General features: G+C 37.5%; 1 protein-coding gene across 8 annotated transcripts in view; it reads left to right on the top strand.

Annotated features, from left to right (window-relative positions):
* The window catches only part of LOC112561428, a 50,019-nt gene that overhangs the window by 845 nt on the left and 29,326 nt on the right, over positions 1-19,848 (top strand). For 7 of the 8 annotated variants that reach the window (XM_025233924.1, XM_025233932.1, XM_025233930.1 and 4 more), the window contains exons 2-19: positions 375-576; positions 3,488-3,732; positions 3,995-4,163; positions 6,802-7,025; positions 7,989-8,130; positions 8,402-8,671; positions 8,839-9,092; positions 9,313-9,466; positions 9,766-9,980; positions 10,206-10,413; positions 11,239-11,502; positions 11,790-12,076; positions 13,165-13,324; positions 13,717-14,082; positions 14,440-14,739; positions 15,551-16,012; positions 18,127-18,338; positions 19,427-19,628. In XM_025233924.1, the coding sequence (XP_025089709.1) occupies positions 441-576; positions 3,488-3,732; positions 3,995-4,163; positions 6,802-7,025; positions 7,989-8,130; positions 8,402-8,671; positions 8,839-9,092; positions 9,313-9,466; positions 9,766-9,980; positions 10,206-10,413; positions 11,239-11,502; positions 11,790-12,076; positions 13,165-13,324; positions 13,717-14,082; positions 14,440-14,739; positions 15,551-16,012; positions 18,127-18,338; positions 19,427-19,628 (4,270 nt within the window). In that variant the 5' untranslated portion in view covers positions 375-440. The remainder of the gene's footprint in view (positions 1-374; positions 577-3,487; positions 3,733-3,994; positions 4,164-6,801; positions 7,026-7,988; positions 8,131-8,401; positions 8,672-8,838; positions 9,093-9,312; positions 9,467-9,765; positions 9,981-10,205; positions 10,414-11,238; positions 11,503-11,789; positions 12,077-13,164; positions 13,325-13,716; positions 14,083-14,439; positions 14,740-15,550; positions 16,013-18,126; positions 18,339-19,426; positions 19,629-19,848) is intronic. The other variant, XM_025233931.1, reaches the window with a different exon arrangement.

The raw sequence follows: 19,848 nt of genomic DNA on the forward strand, positions 1-19,848 counted from the left end.
AGAGGAATCAGTTTCTGATTTGCCTTAGAAGTAAACATTTTTAGGATTATGTTGCATTTTGTATCAAAAGACTTTAAATCTCAATGTACAGTTGTAAAGATGTGATGTTAGGTGTACTGTTGGGTAGTAGCTATTTAATCTCAAAGTAAAATAAACTGATAATCAGGGACTCAAATACTTAGTGGGCAGTCTGGAGGTGACAAAGATGTATTAGTTGATGACGACCTGTCTCTGCCACTTTTCTGCATATCTATTTAAAAAAAAATTTTTTTCTTAAAGGGAGTGAAGTTTGTGGGTGAATGTGTGTACAAACATGCATGTATGCGTTCATATGCTGGTGTATTTGTAAACTGGTATACTGATCATTTTTCCAGTACTTGCCTTCTGTTGTCACACATGAAGAATTCGTATGAGTGCACCTCAGCAACAAGTAAATCACCATGGCCAGATCACATTCAGGGAAGTTTCCGTTGCCTGCAACATATAAAGAACTAGGACTTCTGGGCCCACGGGCGCAGTCTGTGTTAGGTAGTATACCCCATGAAGAAAGACAGCTGATGTTCCCAAAGGAGCCAAGTAAGAGGACATTTAGTCCTTTTTAGGAAGACTCTTTTGCTTTTTTTTATATTTCTGTTGGTTATTATATTTGTAGTCTTTGCATATAAAATTATTATACTCATTCCTTCCACAGTTATTGTTCAAATGTAGTAATTATCTCATTATGTCATTATGTTTTTCACTATCTAGTGAGTCGGCAATATACAAAGCATGTACTCTTAAGGTGCTAATAATTTGAATGTTTATCTTTAGAAAATGTAGTGGCCTAAAAGTTGTGTATAAACATTTGATTGGCATATGCATGTTTAACCTCATGATATAAAGCTGTGGACCATTGGCTTGGATGCCTTGGAGGTAAAAAGGTTGTCCTGTGACCTTAAAGTTGTAGGCAAGAGGCTGAAGTCAGATCATGGCCTTAGAACAGTAATTTTATGTGGTCTATAGGTGACTCCATTTGGACTTCATAGGGCATATGGACTGTAAGATGATGACCCTCAGGCAATAGAACCAATCCAAGAAAACAAGAGTCACTGATAGTTATGTGATAGTGATTACATAAAGATCCAATCCTTGATGATTGTTCTTCTGCTCAGTATAGTTAAGGCTGCATTTTCCAGCAAGAAGAAACAAGAAAAAAAAAGAAGACAGGATTACATGTCAGCTTGTGAGATATATAAGACTGCTGAAAACTGAGTTTTCAATTAACACACAAAATTATTGTTTTTAAATGTAGCACAATTTAGTTTTGGTTTCATATAATATTGGATGACTTTGCTTATACTTCTGTGTAAGCTGGTAACTTACACTAGTATAAATGTCTGTATTACCCATTCACTTCCACATTCGATAGTTATCACCTTCTTGGGCCAATACTGGAGAACACTTGTAGATCTGCATGCTGGCTTTGTATATATTTTATGTCCTTTCTGCTTGCGGGGAAAACAAAGTGAAAGCTACTGGGTCATCATGCAATTCAAAGAAACTGCAAGGCACTTGTACAAGCCACCAAGAACAAGCACAGCACAGGCCACCTAATGAGTGCCAGACAAAGACAACTATTTTCAGGCAGGCTCAAAAGATCAAAGTTTGTAAAAGAGACACTAGCACTACAGAGATAATATTAGAAACAACTGCCTGCAGAAGTAGGGAACCAGCTCCCCTCTACCGATCTTCTTTCCTGGGAAGAGAGAGAGAATTGCTTTACCATCAGTACCTCAATTCTGTATTTCTCAATCATAGATGAACAGTGATATAAGCAAGAAAACATTGACGTTCGTCATGCTAAAAGTACCCCCAAGGAGCTTGGATACGGGCTTACACAGATGGGTCAGCAACAGATGCTGTTTGAAATGGAGGAGCTGAGGTATACCTCCAGTACCCTGACGGATGCAAGCAGATGGTAGCGATACCAACATGCTCTTACTGCACCAACTACAGAGCCGAAGTTAAAGGCCTTATCTGTGCAGTGAGCAGTGTTAGCAACAAAGCAAGCACAGATCTCACAGGTGGTGTTCCTGACAGATGCCATGTCTGTACAATAAGCTGCTTACAATAACTTTTTGAGGCACTTGTAGCATGTATCTCCCAACTGATGAAAACATGTGCAGAAACATGCAACAGTCTGGTAAACTGGTGGCAAATTTTTATAAGTTTACAAAATGATTCTGAAAGTAGGGAAGAATTTGCTGGCCATGGTGACAGTGATAACATAAACTGAGAATGTGACCAATGTGATAGTATCACAGGCAACACTATAACAGTGCACATTAGGACTGTTTGCATTTGATCTGCATAATACATCAGGGACAGTTTGTGGCTTATTGCATTTAAGGTCAACAGTAATTGCATATAGTTCACTAAAACATGTCTATGCGTTACAATAAGGATTTAGAATTGGTGTAGTATTTGTAGACATTCAATTAGAATCTAAAACCAGAACCTAAAAAAACCCCAAAACCTTAAATAAGATGGTACAGCCCTACCTTCTTTATAAAAAAAAAAAATAGGGATGGGATGAACAAGAAAAAAAAGAATCAGCAGTAGAAATTGCTGGTGGATGTGAAAGTCCTTGGCATCAGAGACAAACTGATGTATATGTAGCATAGATGTGCCCTACCTCAGTCTACTAAGTATTATCTCCTCTCACCACATGGAATGGCCTGGAGCTGGGAGTCAGAAAGACAGGGATACATTTTCGTGAACACACATGACAATTGATGCAAACATAAATAAGTTTTCTGATGCAACTATGACTGCAAAGGGCATTCATATGTCTGTTTGCGAGTATGTGTCTGACAAGTGAAAGTGTAGAAGCTACAAACTACCAGTGACAGCTGAGTGTAGACTGAGTGGTGTCAGTAACTACACTAAAACAAATGTATCTTTTGAACAAAGAGCTCAATTTCAAAATTTCTTTTTGATATTTACTTACCAATAATTCTGCTAACTCCCTACAATCATTATGTTTCACTTTCATGCCAAATTGAATTTTAATTATTATAAGTGGGAATATATCTCAGCCAAATTTATGTTTTTAAAGTTTTGTGTGTACTTTTTGATAGATCAAACATGTAATTTAATTACAAATCTATGACACTATTTTACATTATAATAAGAAGTAACCATAAACGACGCACAAATTCTTCTGAATTAATGGATAGAAAACAATTTCAAACTTGATGAAAGTGTTCAGAAGTTCCAGTCAATTGAGTAAAGTGACCTGACCCTAATCCTACAGTGAGCAGTCAGAAAGGCTGATATTGGCAGCTACCTGCTGTAGTAAAGCCTGGGACCAAGAAATAATACTTTAGGAAATCCTGGTTAATATTAAATGATTTTCACATATGTGTGTAGCATCTTTCTTTAACTGCAACTATTTTGTCTGTTACGTATTTATATTATTGAAAGTAAGTTTTATTTATTTTACCAGTGAGGCTCTGGCAGGCATCGAGAGCTGATGGAGAAGAATTTATGAAGAAGAAGGCATATGAAAAGGCAGTTACATCTTTCGAGTTTGCATTTGGCACAGCCCTTAAATTTCCAGAGATGTTCAGTCCATCAGACTTGGCCAAGGTCCGCGTGGACATTGCTAGTGCACAGATAAAACTGAAGAAATATGACACTGCTTTGGAGATTTTGCGCCACTCAATATCTATAGTAGATGACATTCCAGAGGTAGGTACTATGATTATAGGAATCAACATGTACAGAACATGGTGTTAGATGTGATGCGAGATATGGATATAGATGTCAGAAAGTGTAGGGGGTGGGGGCAAGAAATTTTATGGTAGTGTGGAAGAGACTTGGTGTTTGTCACAAGGTTTAATTTTTAGGTTTAAATGCTTGATTAATAAATTATCAATATGAGAACTTTACTGCTTTTATTTGATATATTTTTTTAATTGGTTAAATCTAACTCTACATAATGTGTGTGCAGTGTTATACCTTGATGTCTCAAGCATTTCTTGAAATGGGTGATATTGTCAGTGCCTCCTGCAGTCTTTTACGTGGAATGGAAAAATGTCAGCTAAATGAAGAACAACTACTGAACTTTGTCACCACTGCTGCAACACATTTAGCTGACCTAAAGCTGGGTGTTGTTAATGGTGAGGTGCTGCTTTGTTCATAAAAATAATAATTTTATAAAAGTCACTGGAGAAGAACATCAAGATGTAAAAAAAATATAAACAGTTATTTGAAAGACTATGCAAGAATATTGGAGGAGACAAAACTACAAGTTATGAAATTTGCCATAAAAGTGCATTTTAAACTTGAATGCCTAAGTTCATGTCACAAACGAAGGGAGATGATTGAGGAATTCCAGACAGTGGAAAAAATATATATAGAAATAAAGTTGCAAATAATTATTCAGGAAAAAATAAAGTACATTTATGAACATGTTTTACTGAATTGTAGAGAGTTTAGTTGCTTGAGTTTTCAAGCATCTTGAGATGATAATGAAAGGGCAACATTCTGTACAAAATTGTAAAACATGGTACAAAAGCAGTATATAAGTTAAATGAAAATTAGCCATCCATTTGTTTTTATGTACTAAATTCAAATGAAAGATGTAACTTACAGATGAAAGATAGAGAGCTCCTGTCATGATTGAAGTAGATTAGGAGGCAGAAGTTTAAAAAATTATTTATACAACATACACAAACATAAAGTACCAAAAAATGAAATAATTTATTAGAATTTACATTAGACTTCAAATAATACTACATTCTTGTCATTTTCGGCTGTTGGAGTACAAATCCATGTCAAACTGAGTAACCAGCAGTCATCTTGTGTATTGTGCTTGACGAACTGAGTACATTGAAGATATCTTTTTCTGGAACTGCCTTCACAACCTTTGGTGGCACTCACCAGACGGATTGGTCCATAATCAAATCGACTATATCCTGCTGCCAAGACGCTTCAAATTAAGCATCAGCAAGGCCAAGTAAAAGATGTATCCAGGTGCTGACATAGGCAGTGACCATGACCTTGTTCTGTCAAATCTGAAGCTGAAAGTGAAGAAACTGTCAAACATGTCCCAGATCAGCTTTGATTTAGAGAAGCTGCAAGACCCGAACATTGCACAAGTCTTCAAGGCCACAGTTGGAGGAAATTTTGCCACATTGTACCTGGTAGAATGTGATGTATACACATTGGAAACATCAAAGAGTTGCTACTGTCAACAGCCCAAGAGGTTCAAGGCGACAAAGGACTTTGAAATAGCCATGGGTCACCAATGACATCCTAGGTTTCTGTGACCAAAGGAGGGCCTTGAAGACAGTAAAGAAAAGCAAACCCAAAGCAGCTTTGACTGCAAACCCAAAGCAGCTACCAAATACAAAGAAATGAACTGTGCCATCAAGGGTCTATGGTATGTGATGCAAAAATTCAACATTCAAAGAAAGCCTCTTTCAAGCATTACCAAAGCGTTATATAACAGCTAAACGAGTGCAGTACTTCTGAATCACCAAATAGGAGTTTGTTTTCGCACCAGTCAGCGCATGTCAAAGATATCCCTTATCACTGGTGCTGCTTAATATTTTCTTGGAGAACATCATGCTTAAAACCCTTCATGACCATCATACTTCCATTTCCATTGGGGGAAGGCCAATCTGGAACCTACACTTTGCAGACGACATAGACCTGTTAGCAGGCATTAACAAAGAACTGCAAGACCTCACTAGCAGACTTGACAGTTTGAATGCATATGGAGTGGAGACCAGTGCTGAAAAGAGCAAAGTTATGATCAACAGCAGCGGCAAAGCAGAACATGTAAAAGAGGTAGCAGCTTCAAGTACTTGAGAGTCATCCTTGCCAAGAATGGCAGTTCCATGCCAGATATAGGCATCAAGATCACAATAGTGGAGATGGCTAAACTAGATCGGATTGAGCATAGCCATAAGATAAGGTTCACTACCAAGTACAATCTGTACAAATCCCTGGTAGTACTAATCATGCTTTACAGATGCGACACATGGTCTTGCCAAAATGGAAAGGAGAATCCAGGCATTCATGAATAAGTGACTGAGGAGGCTGCTTTGGATCTCATACAGAGAACACCGAACCACCGACTTGCCACACTTGTAGAACATCAGGAACCTCTACTTTCAACAGTCTGGACATAAGCTGGTCTTCTTTGGTCATATGACCCGGCACAACACCTTGTCGAAGACTATTCTTCAAGACACCTTGGAAGATGGTTGGTGCTGTGGTGGAAAGAGAAAGAACTGGCTTACAAATGTCAAAGACTGGACATCCAAAGTGGCTACTACGTACGTCTATCCATGTACTCCCTGCAACGACAGATGCTGGTCAAGGGATAACTGACTGACTGAATTGTCAAGGCTTCAGCCATTTGATGCACTAGGACTGTATATTTTTCATCATATCCCTTTAGGCATATCTGTTTACAAATGGGATGTCATGAGTTCAACCTTTTTTTTCAATGCTTGGTGATGTTTGAACATATGTACAGTATAATAAAAATAGAATGGAACTGTTTATCCACATTTTCACAAATAAGCAGCTACTCACTATCTTCATACTTTTGAAATCATTACTTTATGGAAACTCTAATAGGTTCATATTATTGTGAAAATGGGATTTGAAATGCTTTGTTTCTAAAGTAAACTATTCATCTCATTTCTTTGTATACTCCCCTTCTATTTACCATAAGGCCAAATTTTTACACTTATGCAGGAAAGAATAGGGTTTTATTTTTGTTTTGTTTTGCTGTATCTCAAGCAGGTGATGGCAAAAAAGAGGACATTTTAACTGTTGGTAACTTTAAACCCAGATTGCCTTCTTCCCCTGTGTCTTGGAATGTTGTCATCCACCGCTTGTGGCAGCAAAAGGCATTTGCAGCCATTGCCTTTATCACTTCTGGACTGCCTGGTCCTCCCGCATCAATCCTTGAAAATGCTGCTGTTCCTCATGAATGTCACTGTGATGGGATGGATATACAAAGGGTATGTGAGATGCTGGGTGTCTTGGTTTGCATGTAGGTTTTGGAGGAATTATAGGGGTTAATTATTATTAGCTATGATCTTCTTGTTCACATTATTTGCTAAGACAATCTGTTTAAAGTAAACATAAAATGTTGCATTATTTCTAAGTGTTATTTTAATGATCAGCATGGAGTATCATTTTTATTCCTAAGTGAGTCACATAAATTCTTCAAATTTTTAAAATGTCATATCAATGTGGGCAAAACATCAAGTCATGTGTTCTACATACTACTGAGAAGCTGAAATGTCAGTACAAGCACATGAAATTTTAAAGATATTACCTGTTTGAACAGACAAATATATTTTGAGATTTTATGAATTTGGTGATGTATGTTTTAAATATAAATTAAAGTCATAAGCTTAAATGTAAAAAAATGTAGAAAACTAACATTTGGCAGAATAAAAATAGGCAGGTTAGGTAACAGTGCAATGTGTTAACGTACAAACAGTAGATTTAAAAAAGTTGCAACCTGGAATAATATTTACAGAAGAGATGTGCTTTAAATTTGTGATGTTAGTGAAATGTCTCAGGTGACTGTAAAAGACTCATTTTAAATGTTTGGTTTTCCACCTACAACCTTTGTGCACTTAATGATAATGCCCTGTGGTATACACTTAGCATTGTCAATATCCAGAATAGTATGGATAGCTGCAGCAAGGCAAACTGTAGCTTGGCCTTGAATTCTAGTTTGTTAATAGTGCACAAAGAACTACTAGATATAATTCTTAAGTGAGGTCAGACAACATACACTTTAGTGGTCACATAAAAGAAACAGGGAGATAACCAAAATTTGAACAATATGATCATCTGCTTTTTTAATACAAGCTGTGCTATGATCATATAGAACTTTTCAGTAAAATTGACCGTTAAAATGATGCAGTGTTCTTTATAAAACTGTTGCTGTGTCATGTGTTTGCTGTCAGATATATGAGACATTATCACCAGCACAACTAAAAGGGTGGGGAAATCTCTTGGCTATATTCATCTTGGAACATAGGGGAACTCTATCGTGGCAACCAGAGGAAACTTCAATAATTGGTGTCATAAAAAATTCACTTAAATCTGGTCAGTATCTTGCTTCGTCTTTTAAGACAAAAATCTTGCAAAAAAATAATTTATAATACTTCAAAATTTTTCAACTTACCTTTTTTTATTGGGCTGCAGATAGTTTTTTTCTTCTTGCAAGTACAAACTGCCTCTTAGTTAGTGATGATGCTTAACCTCTAAATGACTTATACATCACAGAAAAATAGTGTACAGTTGCTGCAACTTTAGAGATACTATTATGGCTGTACTAGGTGAGAACAATAATAATTTTAGCGGTTTCGTGCACTAGGATCAACAGAGCTTTTGAAGCATATTCTTCAAAGTGACATTGGCACCAACAACCTGGATGATCATAATGCATTTGGAGACACTGCACTCCACTTTCTTGTGAAGTCCAGGTCATTCACTCAGCTTCATAAAGAAATGATATATCTCCTAATCAGTCATGGTGCTCTACCAAATATTGTGGATGGCATTGGGAACATTCCTATACAGTATGTCCAGCAGTCCGAAGCGCCATCTGTGTTCCAGATACTGTGGGAAGCACTTCAGAAGCCAAGTAAATAAATTTCCCTCCTTTTGGCTCATAGTTATTTTTGAATGCAGAAAGAAAGGTATTTTGTTTGTGTGTGTTGTGTCTGCTGCTATTTGATTTTATTAGCTATAACTGAATTGACTCAGCTTGTATATTTAATATGATTAATCTCTTCATAACTTCTGTCTTAGATGAAGGCTTTAAAAAGCGTATCAGTGACTTGAAAGCAAAAGGAAATGCAGCTCATCGAAACAAAGATCATCACTTGGCTATATTTTTCTATGAAACGGCCATTAATATCATTGATGCAAGTCGATATGACATGCGACGTGACAAAGCTGTACTTTACAGCAACATGGCAGCTGAGCATGCCAGAGTGGGTAATGATGACTCAGCTTTTGACATGGCTGAAAAAAGCAGAAATGCTGATCCAACATTCCACAAGGTGATAATTTTTTTTTCTTACCATCTTTAACATGTGTGACAGAGCTCCACCCTGTTGGCATTCTCTGCTGTTATATATTTCTTAAAGATTTTCTGTTACAATTACTCTTTACTGTCAGGTCTAGACTATTATATGTTTTGGCTGTTCTAGCCACCCAGGGTTATTCCATTCATTGTTATTCTTCTCTAACAATAATTAAAAATATCTGTACCTGTTTTAGCCCTACTGGCGCCTTGGAAAGTGTCTCATTGACAAAGGGAATGTAATAGAAGCTTGCAAAGTCCTCATGGAGGGACTAGCTTGTGAGGAAGTGGATAGTGAACAAAAGGTGCCATTTTTTCAGGAGATCTGTGGCAATTTGTCAGCCCTTACAGGTAGGGATCCTATTTTTTACGTTTATTACATAAATGCATGCATATTTGTTCATTCAAACACACTCGTTTTGTCACATATAGATTAAAGGAATTGAGAGAATGAAAGGGATTGAAAGACTAAACTCACATTCAGATACTTAATGAAAGTATTTAATGAAATAGTATTTGTTTTGCTGGAGCAGGAAAAAATAGTCTTGTTAAGAAATAATTGTCACTATAATCGACTTGAACTGTCCAATCCGTGTTTTTATCCTTTAGTATTCAATAAACCTATTTAATGGTCTTTTCACTTACAACAGAAAACCAAGCAGATGCTATTGTATCCAAAATGGCCTCATTCTTGCCTGCCTGTTGGCCTAAACTGGTGGAAACTTTAAGCAAAACTGCATCTGCTAAGTCCTGGGATGTAATCCGTTGTCTGGTCTTAGGACCACCAGAAAAAGAAGTGGCCAAGACCATTATGAACCCAGGGTGGAAGTATGCTGACCGATTCAAAGATGGTGAAAAACTGAAGGTATTACAGAATTCAGCTGCATTCAGAATTTTTGCATCCAACTTGCATGTATGCATACACAGTGTTAATTGATGTTGTCATCTGTCTTTTTTAGTGAAACGTGAGTAGATTTTTCTGTAAAATATTTTTCAGATCAAACTCTTTCATCTGTGGACTGAAGCTTTTTGTTGTGAGGGTTAATGATCATATTAGAAGAGTGTGTACTGGTTTTTATTCCCGAATCAGGTTGGATATGCTATGTGCCTCAAAGCCCAGACACCAGTCCTGTCCACACTAGCAGAAGTGGTAGATGGAAATGAAGGAAGCAAGGTGCGTGAGTGGGCTACAGATCTGACCTTGGCACTTTTACTGCAAGGGGCAGAAATCTCCAAACTTGCAACATCTGATGAAGAGACAGGCTACCATGTTGCACTGCATATGTGTTGTCTTACAGGTACGCAGATAGTAGGGAAACAAGAAGGTGAGTGGTTAGATCACTGGCCTCTGAACCTGAACTCGCAGTGGTTCAATATCTGTGTGACATCAAACTTCCCTTATTGACCCAGCTGTCGGGAATGGGTGCTTGACTCCATAGACAGTTGGGAAACATAAAACAGCAAGAGGTAAAAGAAATGAGCACTGCCTTCACAAAATATTGGCCCCAAGAAAAGTGTGATGGATGACACCTCACTCCACATCAACCTTAAAAAAAAAAAATGAGTAGGAAAGACCTGTACCTTTTTTTTAATGGAAACAGAAACTGTACTAGCCTGAATTTCAGGTTTTATTTTTATTTTGTTTTTTATTTTCTTATTTAAGTGATGATAGATTGGCAAGGTAAGGGGACAAAAATTGATGAAGTGGTTGAGTGCTTGGAGAAAACATGAGCATCAGAGGGAGGTTAAAAGATAAATTTGCTGATCAGCAGCAGTAAAGGCATTCAAAGAAAAAATTAGAAAATGAAAGGATGTCAACCCAAAGTGTCAGGTTAACTTCAGATGGGGGTAATATTTTGTTGTCTTATGTCTTTCTCTTCCCAAACAAGCGAATGGAATGGCTTTTATGAAACAAGATTAATCCAGAGCTACAATTGGATTTTATCCTGATTGACCTGAATGCAGTGCTTAACAATTTCAGCTAGAACCTGACTTTGTCTAGCTGGTTTATTTACTAGAAAATGGGCCTATTTTTCTCAGGTTCTGTAAGGAAGCATGTTATTCATGGATTTGTAAGTTTGATTTTTGCAAAAAAAAAAAAAAATTCTGTTTTGAAAATGCAGAGAAGCTTGGCCTGCTGAAGTACATTCTGTCAGAAGTAAAGTACCTCCAAGAAGCAAGAAAAGCAGTCACTAAAGAAGCAAGAACTTTGCTACATGAAGCATGTCTGGAGTTTGGTCTTGGAAATCACCCATTTGGCCAAGAACTTGTGAAACTGCTTCTTGAGAAGGGATTTGACCCTTCTTGCAAAGACATCTTGCAGAAGAAGGCAGTACAATATGTGAATCCCAGCAGTCCCATGTTTCAACTATTATCTAAACAGCAAGGTATTTGTACTTGTAGTACTTGCCATAAGATGAGGTTCCTTGTATTATCCCTGCCTAACAGCCTGAAGTTTACAAGTTACTATAATGATTTATTCTTGTTTTTATTGTGGTCTAAGGACCACTTACTATAAACAACAGCATTTCATCTGCTTATCTACATAGTACAATTGTTTTTCAGGAAAAGTTTTTATTGCATTCAAACATAAAGATGCTTTCCAAAATCACCATATTTTCATTCAAAAGGCCTTGCTTTGCTGTGTGCATGTGTGTGTGCATGCTGTGTTTAGTGACAGATCCACAGAGTGCAAAAGAGCTCAAGGACCTTGGGAACAGTGAGTTCAAAAAAGGCAATTATACAGCAGCAAGTCAGTACTACAGTCAGGCTATTGATGTGGTCAAGCAGAAGCTGCCTCCTTTGGACAATGTGATGGCCATGCTGAAACACAATGAAGAAAAGCACGAGCTTGCTGTTCTTTTCAGCAATCGAGCGGAGTGTTATATCAAGATGGACAAAGTAGAAGAAGCCCTAAATGATGCCAAAGAAAGTGTTTCTTGGGATGGACATTGGTACAGGGTATGTTTAAAGGCAAAGGTTGTGAAATGAAAAACTTGTACAGAAATGCAGTCACTTCAAATAAATATATAGCTGATTAAAATAAAAAGCAGAAATGAAGTAAGATAATAAAAATAGATCTCTACAAATGACTATAACTCAGGCAAAATATATCAGATTTTATAGATATAAAATATTAACATTTTCAAAAGGTTGATCTTTAAGGATAGATATGTTTATAAATAAGCTGACAGTTTTTTTTAATTTTTGTAATGATGTAGTTGGAAGTCCTTAGTAAACAGTGGTTTACTGTCTCATTAAAGAGTTTTGTCATGTGCTGATCATAGACTAAGCAAATACTTTTGATTGGTCACAGGCTCACTTCTGTAGTCTTAGATATAGTGAAATTCATGTCAAGATTTTTTGGTCAGAATAAGAAGACTCAACCAAGTGAGCATCAGGATTTAAAATTGTACAAGTGCTGTGTCTTTGCCAAGAGTAGATGTTACTCTGGTAAACAAATCAGTAAATACTCCAGAAGAAGAATACAACCTTTTGCCATGTTTCTTGACCTTTGGTTATCTTTGTTGTGCTTTGTGGCACAGGGCTTCTGCTTACGCAAAACATTGCGTACAGTACGCATTAAAAGTTCGGAGGACCCCTTCAATTTTCGTCAATGGGGTCCCCTTCAAATTTGGGCGAAGAACAGGGACCCCTTAAAAATCTGAAGAAGGGGTCCCTGGGACCCCAAAAAATTTAGCCTTAGCAGAAGCCCTGGTGGCATATTTCACATTTTGCCTGCCTTAATGACACAGTTTTGATAGTCATTGACATGTGATCGAACATTAACCTCCTGCAAAATTTATCATGCTAAAACTTTAAGTAGATATGCAACTTGTTACATACTTTGGAATCTAATGTTGCACAAAAAATACTTGGACAGTGGCAGAATTTCAATTGTGAATTTATAGATCCATTATACTGTCTTGCCTTTTCGATCTTCACACTAACCATGATTAATAACCATTGCAAGATATGTTTTGGACTTGCACGTTGCTTTGAAATTATTGACTGATAAAACATTTTCACAATTTTTTTATAAAATAAAAGGCCATTTGCGAGTGGCTCGGGCTTTGCAGCGAAAGAACAAAACCAAACTGGCTGTAAAAGCATACTGTAACGCATATAATGCTTTGGATGAAACATCCACTGAGGCTCAGCAGAAGGAGGTCTTGAAGGAGCTGATCTCAACACTCATCACTATTCCCTGTTAGTCTGTCATATTTAATTTTGGGACAATCATATTTATGGATAGTATTTTAATAATTTGCCCAAGATGATATATACATCTTGACCTTTCTACCTTTCTTTTCTATCTTTTAAAAAAGTACATAAGCTTTAGGAGTAGCAGAGAAGTATTGTTCATTGCATTTAAATCAACTAATATTCTTTGTCTATTTTAGGTTTAAAAGATTACTGAAAGGAAACAAAAATTTAACCGTAAAAAATTATTTAAATTATGGTTTGTGAAAGTGTCCCCTATGAAATTTGTAAAATAGATGACTGTCAAACATGCATGACCAGATTTTATTATTTTTTTTTTTTAGATTTCTTTTCCTCAATTTAAATGTCAGCATGCCAATTTTGTTTTTTCTGTCTAGCTGAGAGGTTGGATCGCATTCCAAATCTTGGCTTCGTTCCTGCAGAATTGTGGGCAAAGATTTCCTATGACTTCCTCTGTGAAGCTATTGAGAAGCACCAGCCTGAAAGAGCTCCTCTTCATCCAGACAACTGGGATGCAGCAAACTTAAGTTTTAATCTGTTTAGCATGACACCAAATCCAGCACCAAAACCTGTCAAAGTGAATCTTAAGCGGCTTTGTACCTGGTACTTAGCACAGAAAGCTGTTGGAACAGCCATGGAACTTATTTTGTACTTCCTGGTCAGTGGCTCTGACCATACTGCACTTAGCTTCTATGAAGGTGACACATACATTCATGGAGCCATTTTTGTGACCATTCTGTCAGGTGAGGTCATATGCAAGTGGGTGCAGAGAGAATGTCTTAATGTTTACCAAATATTTGTAAACTTTGTGATGAAGTAGCTATAAACAAGTCATTGGATTAATACAGAAGTACAAGTTTAGCACAAAATAGGATAGAGAGATTTAGTATTTAATTGCATAATTTTTTATCTTCAGTTTTTCACTTCCAAATCTTCAACTTGTCTGCATTAGAATGAAGAAAATATGATTAACCGCTAAGGTCAGTTATGAAGGTAGAATACAGCTATAACTCACATGAATAATATTTTTTATTATACCTGGATGCATTGTGTGTACCAAGTGACTGAAACCTGTACAAGGCGTAGATTACCAATTCCAGGAAACACCAGAGTGTTAGACTGGGTGATGAACATGCATGCCATACCCAGAGGTGAAGTGAACTTGCAAGACAAGGAGGGCAACACAGCATTGCATATTATGGCATGCAAACATCATCCACCTCAACGCATACCCCCACCATCATTTGAAATAGTCACTCGCTGGAAGATGTGTGAATTTCTCCTGCAGTATGGAATCAATCCATGCATCAAGAACAACCAGGGTCAGACTGCGTTGGATTGCTTGGAACGAGACTGTGATCACAGGCTGCGGAATATGCTGGAAAAGGCTACCAAAAAGGGTAGGGATCACTCATGATTCTTGCAAGAGAATATTGGCTGTTCTGTTAAGGGATAATATTTATTTTAACACTTATTAGCTTATGTTATTTGAATGGATTTAAATGCTTTCCAGATACTGATATTGCTTTCAAAGGCACTTGAATCCTGTCGAGTTTCTTTTATCATGTAATAAGCACATCCAAGCATTTTACAAACTGCTGATGAACTAAAGCTTAATCTTTCTATACATCATCACGTTTAAGATAAAATAAAAAGAGTTATAAAGACTTGCCACTGTAGAAAGTTTTAATTTTTAAATGTTTTATTTAAACAAATTTGCAAACAATTTTGTGCCAAGGTGTCACTTTTTTTGTGGCATCGTATGCAGGGCCGCCGAGAGCCAGCCCGGGCCCCGGGACAGACCTCTCCGGGCCCCTTATACTTGTAATCGTAAATTATTTCCCCAGTATATAATGTATGTTTACAATTCGAATCTCAATATCTACACTCAAACTCAACTTCTGCATGTGTAATGCTTGGGTGTTCTGTCCTTAGACCTTTCTTTAAAAGAAAAAGAAAAGGAGAAGAAGAAAAAAAATCCACTGACCAAGGCCGGGCCCACTTGACAGCCGCGGGCCCGGGTACACCAGACCCCCCTGTCCCCCCCTCTCGTCAGGCCTGATCGTATGTCAGTAGAATTTTTCTGCCTTCCTCCTAGTGTCTCTTACATTAAGAGACAATAATTTATTTCTCAAATCCACATTTAGTTCAGCACATTCTCATGATGACTTTGGATAATTCTTCTGCATATTTCTTCCTTTACTATAACAGAGTTGCAGTCTCAGGCACGGGCTGCACCTTCCACCAAACCACCACAGCCACCCCAGCCATCTCAACAATATCATCCATCTCAGCCACCTCAGCCATCCCAGCCACCTCAACCATCCCAGCCACCTCAACCATCCCAGCCACCTCAACCATCCCAGCCACCTCAACCATCCCAGCCAGCACAGCCAAAATCTGCTAGTGGAACAAGAAATAATAGCAACACAAATTTAAACCAAAGAGATGCTGGAAATAAACCCAAACCAAGGCAACAATCACAGTGTGACTACTGTGAAGAGCACCTAGCATATGCCAAGACCTTATTTAATTCTGAAGAAAAACTGACAACAGCATACTCGAAGCTGGTTAGTATCCTGAATTACAAACATAGAAACCAGCGTCATGACAGTATGGTAGCCAAGGCCCAGGACATGATTATTGAGCAACTTAGCAAATCCTTATCTCCAGGTCAGTAGCATTTTGTACATTCAAAAGCAAAAGTAGACTAGAAATGCAAGACAGAAAGAAAAAACAAATACAGATATAAATGCCTCTAAAATTATTTTTCCTCTTGGTTCATTATCACTTTATATAACCTAAAAAAACAAAAAATCTCTGGTGGGACTAATCTTATTAGACATGCAAATCGTTAACAGTAATATCAGTAAAGATTTTAAAATTAAAATGAAAGTGCTTCAAAATACTTTTGGTATATATATATATGGAAGTCAGTCAGTCACTTGTCCTTTGACTGGTACTTGTTGCACATGTATAGATACAGTATCTGACAAGGCCCGCTGCTTTTACCTGTCTTGGGTGATAGCAGGGCCTGCACAGGATGACCAGTCCAGTTTTTCATTAAATCACTTGTGCGCCAACTACCCTTCAAGGTACCTTAAAGGATAGTCTTTGACAGAGTGTTGTGCCAGGTCTTATGGCTGAAACAGACCAACTTATGCCATTTGACTGTTGCAAGCAGTGGCTTCTGCTGTCCTGGAAGTGTGGCATCCATGCTTTGTACAAAGTTGTTAGTTTTATATTCTATGTACAAGATCTGGAATAGTCTCTTCAGGTACTTGTTCTCAAATGCTTAGATTCTTGTCTCAGGAGAGTCCCTATTTCACATCCATAAAGCAGGATTAATACTACAGCATACAACAAGTATAGTTTTTATAGAATGTATTCTGTAGTAAACCTGATGTGGCCATACCACACCCTGTCCAGCCTATCTATTGCTGTTGCTGCTGTCGCAATCCTGCTATGGATGTTTTTTGTGGAGCTGCCATCTTTGGAGAGGTGACTCCTGAGTACTTAAAACTCTTAACTGTTAAAGCCATACTCTGTTATTGTAGATATTTGCTTTTCCATTGCCAGTTACCAGGACATTACTCTTATCAGCGCTGGTCTCCAATCCATATATGTTTGAACTGTCAGTCTATTGGTAAAATATTGCATTTTTCTGTTAGTGCCTGCTATCAGATCCCATGTCATCTGGAAAGTGTAAGTTGCAAATCAACCTTCCAGTAATGGAAATGGAAGTATGATGGTCATGGAGGGTTTTATGCATGATGTTCTCCAAGATGTTGAGCAGCTCAGGTGATAATGGGGCATTCTTGATCTACCCCTTATTGTGGTGTTAAGTTATCTTTTGTATGGTTATTCAGCAGTAAAGTGTGCTTGCTGACCTCTTAAACACTACTTCAGTGACTTAGATGAGATCCTCTTCATTGTGAATTTTCACATTATATGCTGTAGCCCTTATGCCAGACTGTCAAAAGCCTTTTTAAAATCTGTAAGGCTGTGATAGAGGACCTAGAGGAGGAATTGGCTAACAAACTTGAAAGATAGGTCTGGTCGACCTCACTATCGCCCTAGACATGCATGAGTGGTGAGCCTTGTCAGCTGCTGCGACTATGTGCTGCCCCTAGTCAAGGGACAAAGGACTGAATAACTGAGAGATTATATGGGATAGTAATGCTATGCAGGGGTGTGGACCCATGTATTTAACAATACTTGATCCCAAAAAGAATAAAAAATTAATCAAATAATTGTTGGCTAATGGAAGTCAGCACTGATGATACACATCTATCAAAATTTAACATCAAACAATTAAAAAAAAATTGCACAACAGGAAAGTAAAACAATACAAATAGTAATAAGAAATACGAGTTAAAGGAAAGATGATTGCAACAAATATTTATGAATGGAGTGAGAGTTTCTTCCTTTATTTGGCTATCCTTGTGCAGTTTACTGCATTCCAGAATTCTGACCATTCATTTTGCCTATGTATGAAATGTAAGCAATCCATATTTGCATAAAATGGATTAACACAGTAAAGATGAACAACTCCAGTATGATGTCCACCTTGAAAATACATTAACCTGCATAAAAAATAATTCGTTTATTTCCAAGAGTAAGAGCTTGACACTGGTATTTTAAAGCCCCTTCATTAGTTATATTATGCTGGTATTGAGAATAGTATTGGAGTTCTCTTTTGAGTGCATATTTTTTTTTGTGCTATAATTTGCAAATAAATTTTAGTTTTTCATTCAGTACAATACATTTTGCTCGTTATTTGACAGATGTTCCTGACGTGCTTATGAATGTCGCACAAGCACATCTGATGAAGATTCTGGAGATGCTTGCTTCCAGAGACAAGTGGCGGCAGATGGAAGTAGTTGTAAGCAAAGCTCGGTCCAATGATGTGCCATGTGGACAGTTTGGAAAAAACATGTCCATCTTTGCCTTAATCGCAGACAAGAGCCTTTGTGGGGCAGAGACACAGAGAGTGCAGGTGTGTATACTCTTTGTAATGTGCACAGACACGAAAAAATGTCTTTGATAGCAGCACAGTAAACAGTAAACACAATGAAAGTTTTTATCATAGCTTGCAAACAGGTGTTTGAAATTCCTGTCACCAAAATCAAAATTTGAAACAGTTAAATTTGTATTGTAGATTCTCTTTTTTTCTAGGTTTACCGGATGAAAAGACTATAGGAGATAATAGGCTGCATTTGCACTTTTTAACCTCTGAGAGTTAAAATTCCCTTACAGGGAACTTCCTTTGCATGATTTTCCTTTTGCTTCATGTGCATGCACACTATGTGTGGTCTTGCTTTCTGTTTTAGTGTAGCATTATTGGGGATCATATCTGCTGTTGGCTAGCTTTCTGATTTTATCTTTGGAAAGCTTTTTTTGAGAGACCATTTTTCATTCTCTGCTTCTCTGAGGCTTTTGAGCCTGATTTTGGTGCAACATAGCATGACTTGATCTCTTCTCCTAATTTCTGTTCGTCTATGGTCATATCATTTGGTAAGGAAAGAAGAATTGAACTTTTTATTGTAAATTCTCTTTCTCTCAAACTTAGTAAGATGATATGATGTTGAGGCCTACATTACCTTCCTGATATTAGTTGGGTTGAGTGTTGTCAGAAAATGTGCTGTGCTGGCTTTTTTGCTATCACTTTTATAGCTGTCACTGTCACAGAGTCAACTTTTGATGGTTAGAGAGCAAATGTAGCCTATTATCTCCCATAGTCATATCATCTGGTAAGATCAAAGTAGAATTTACTCCCAGCAGACATGGGATGATACAGCATATTAATTTATTCTTTGACCTGCTGTTTCTTCCCTTTCTTAATGCTAGGTTATCATTTTAGTTTGCTAGAGATCATTTGATACTTTTCTGGTATGCAGTTTGTTGATCATAGAAATAAAGTAAAATAGATGGCTGCTATTACCTTTGTCACCATTGAAACGAGAACTAGGGAATTTTAATGTTGACATGTGTGCATAATATATATTTGGGAGTATAGGCATTTTGACTGACAGTTCATTTTTTCAAAATAAGGCTATCAATAAACAGTTCAGTGCTGTCTTGCAGATTTTAAACTTGCTATATGCTAATGGAGCTCAGTTGCCTAGCACCAAGGGAAAGGAAGTGGTGATCACTGCAGTCCAGCATAATGAGTTTCATGTGGTAGAGAAGCTGATTGAGATCGGAGCAGACCCACAGGGACTGAGCCTGGAGCCTGGAGATACACCTCTACATGCAGCTCTAGCAGTTGCTTTGGACAAAGAAAAAGGTGAGAGAGGCATCCTTTTATGATTAGAACTGATGTAAAAAATATTTGACATGCCCATTAAAGTCATATATATATGCATACAAATGTACACATTTTTGCAACATAGCAGAATCATTTAAAGTGATAGAAGTACTGTGTCGTAAACTCTGGGGCGGAGTCCGTAGATCTGGTAGGGGTATGATTTCTGCCACACCGGCTGTTCACACCGTCGACACCCCCA

The sequence above is a fragment of the Pomacea canaliculata genome, linkage group LG4 (genome assembly GCF_003073045.1).
Source record: "Pomacea canaliculata isolate SZHN2017 linkage group LG4, ASM307304v1, whole genome shotgun sequence".
In the NCBI taxonomy this organism is placed as follows: Eukaryota; Metazoa; Mollusca; class Gastropoda; order Architaenioglossa; family Ampullariidae; genus Pomacea; species Pomacea canaliculata.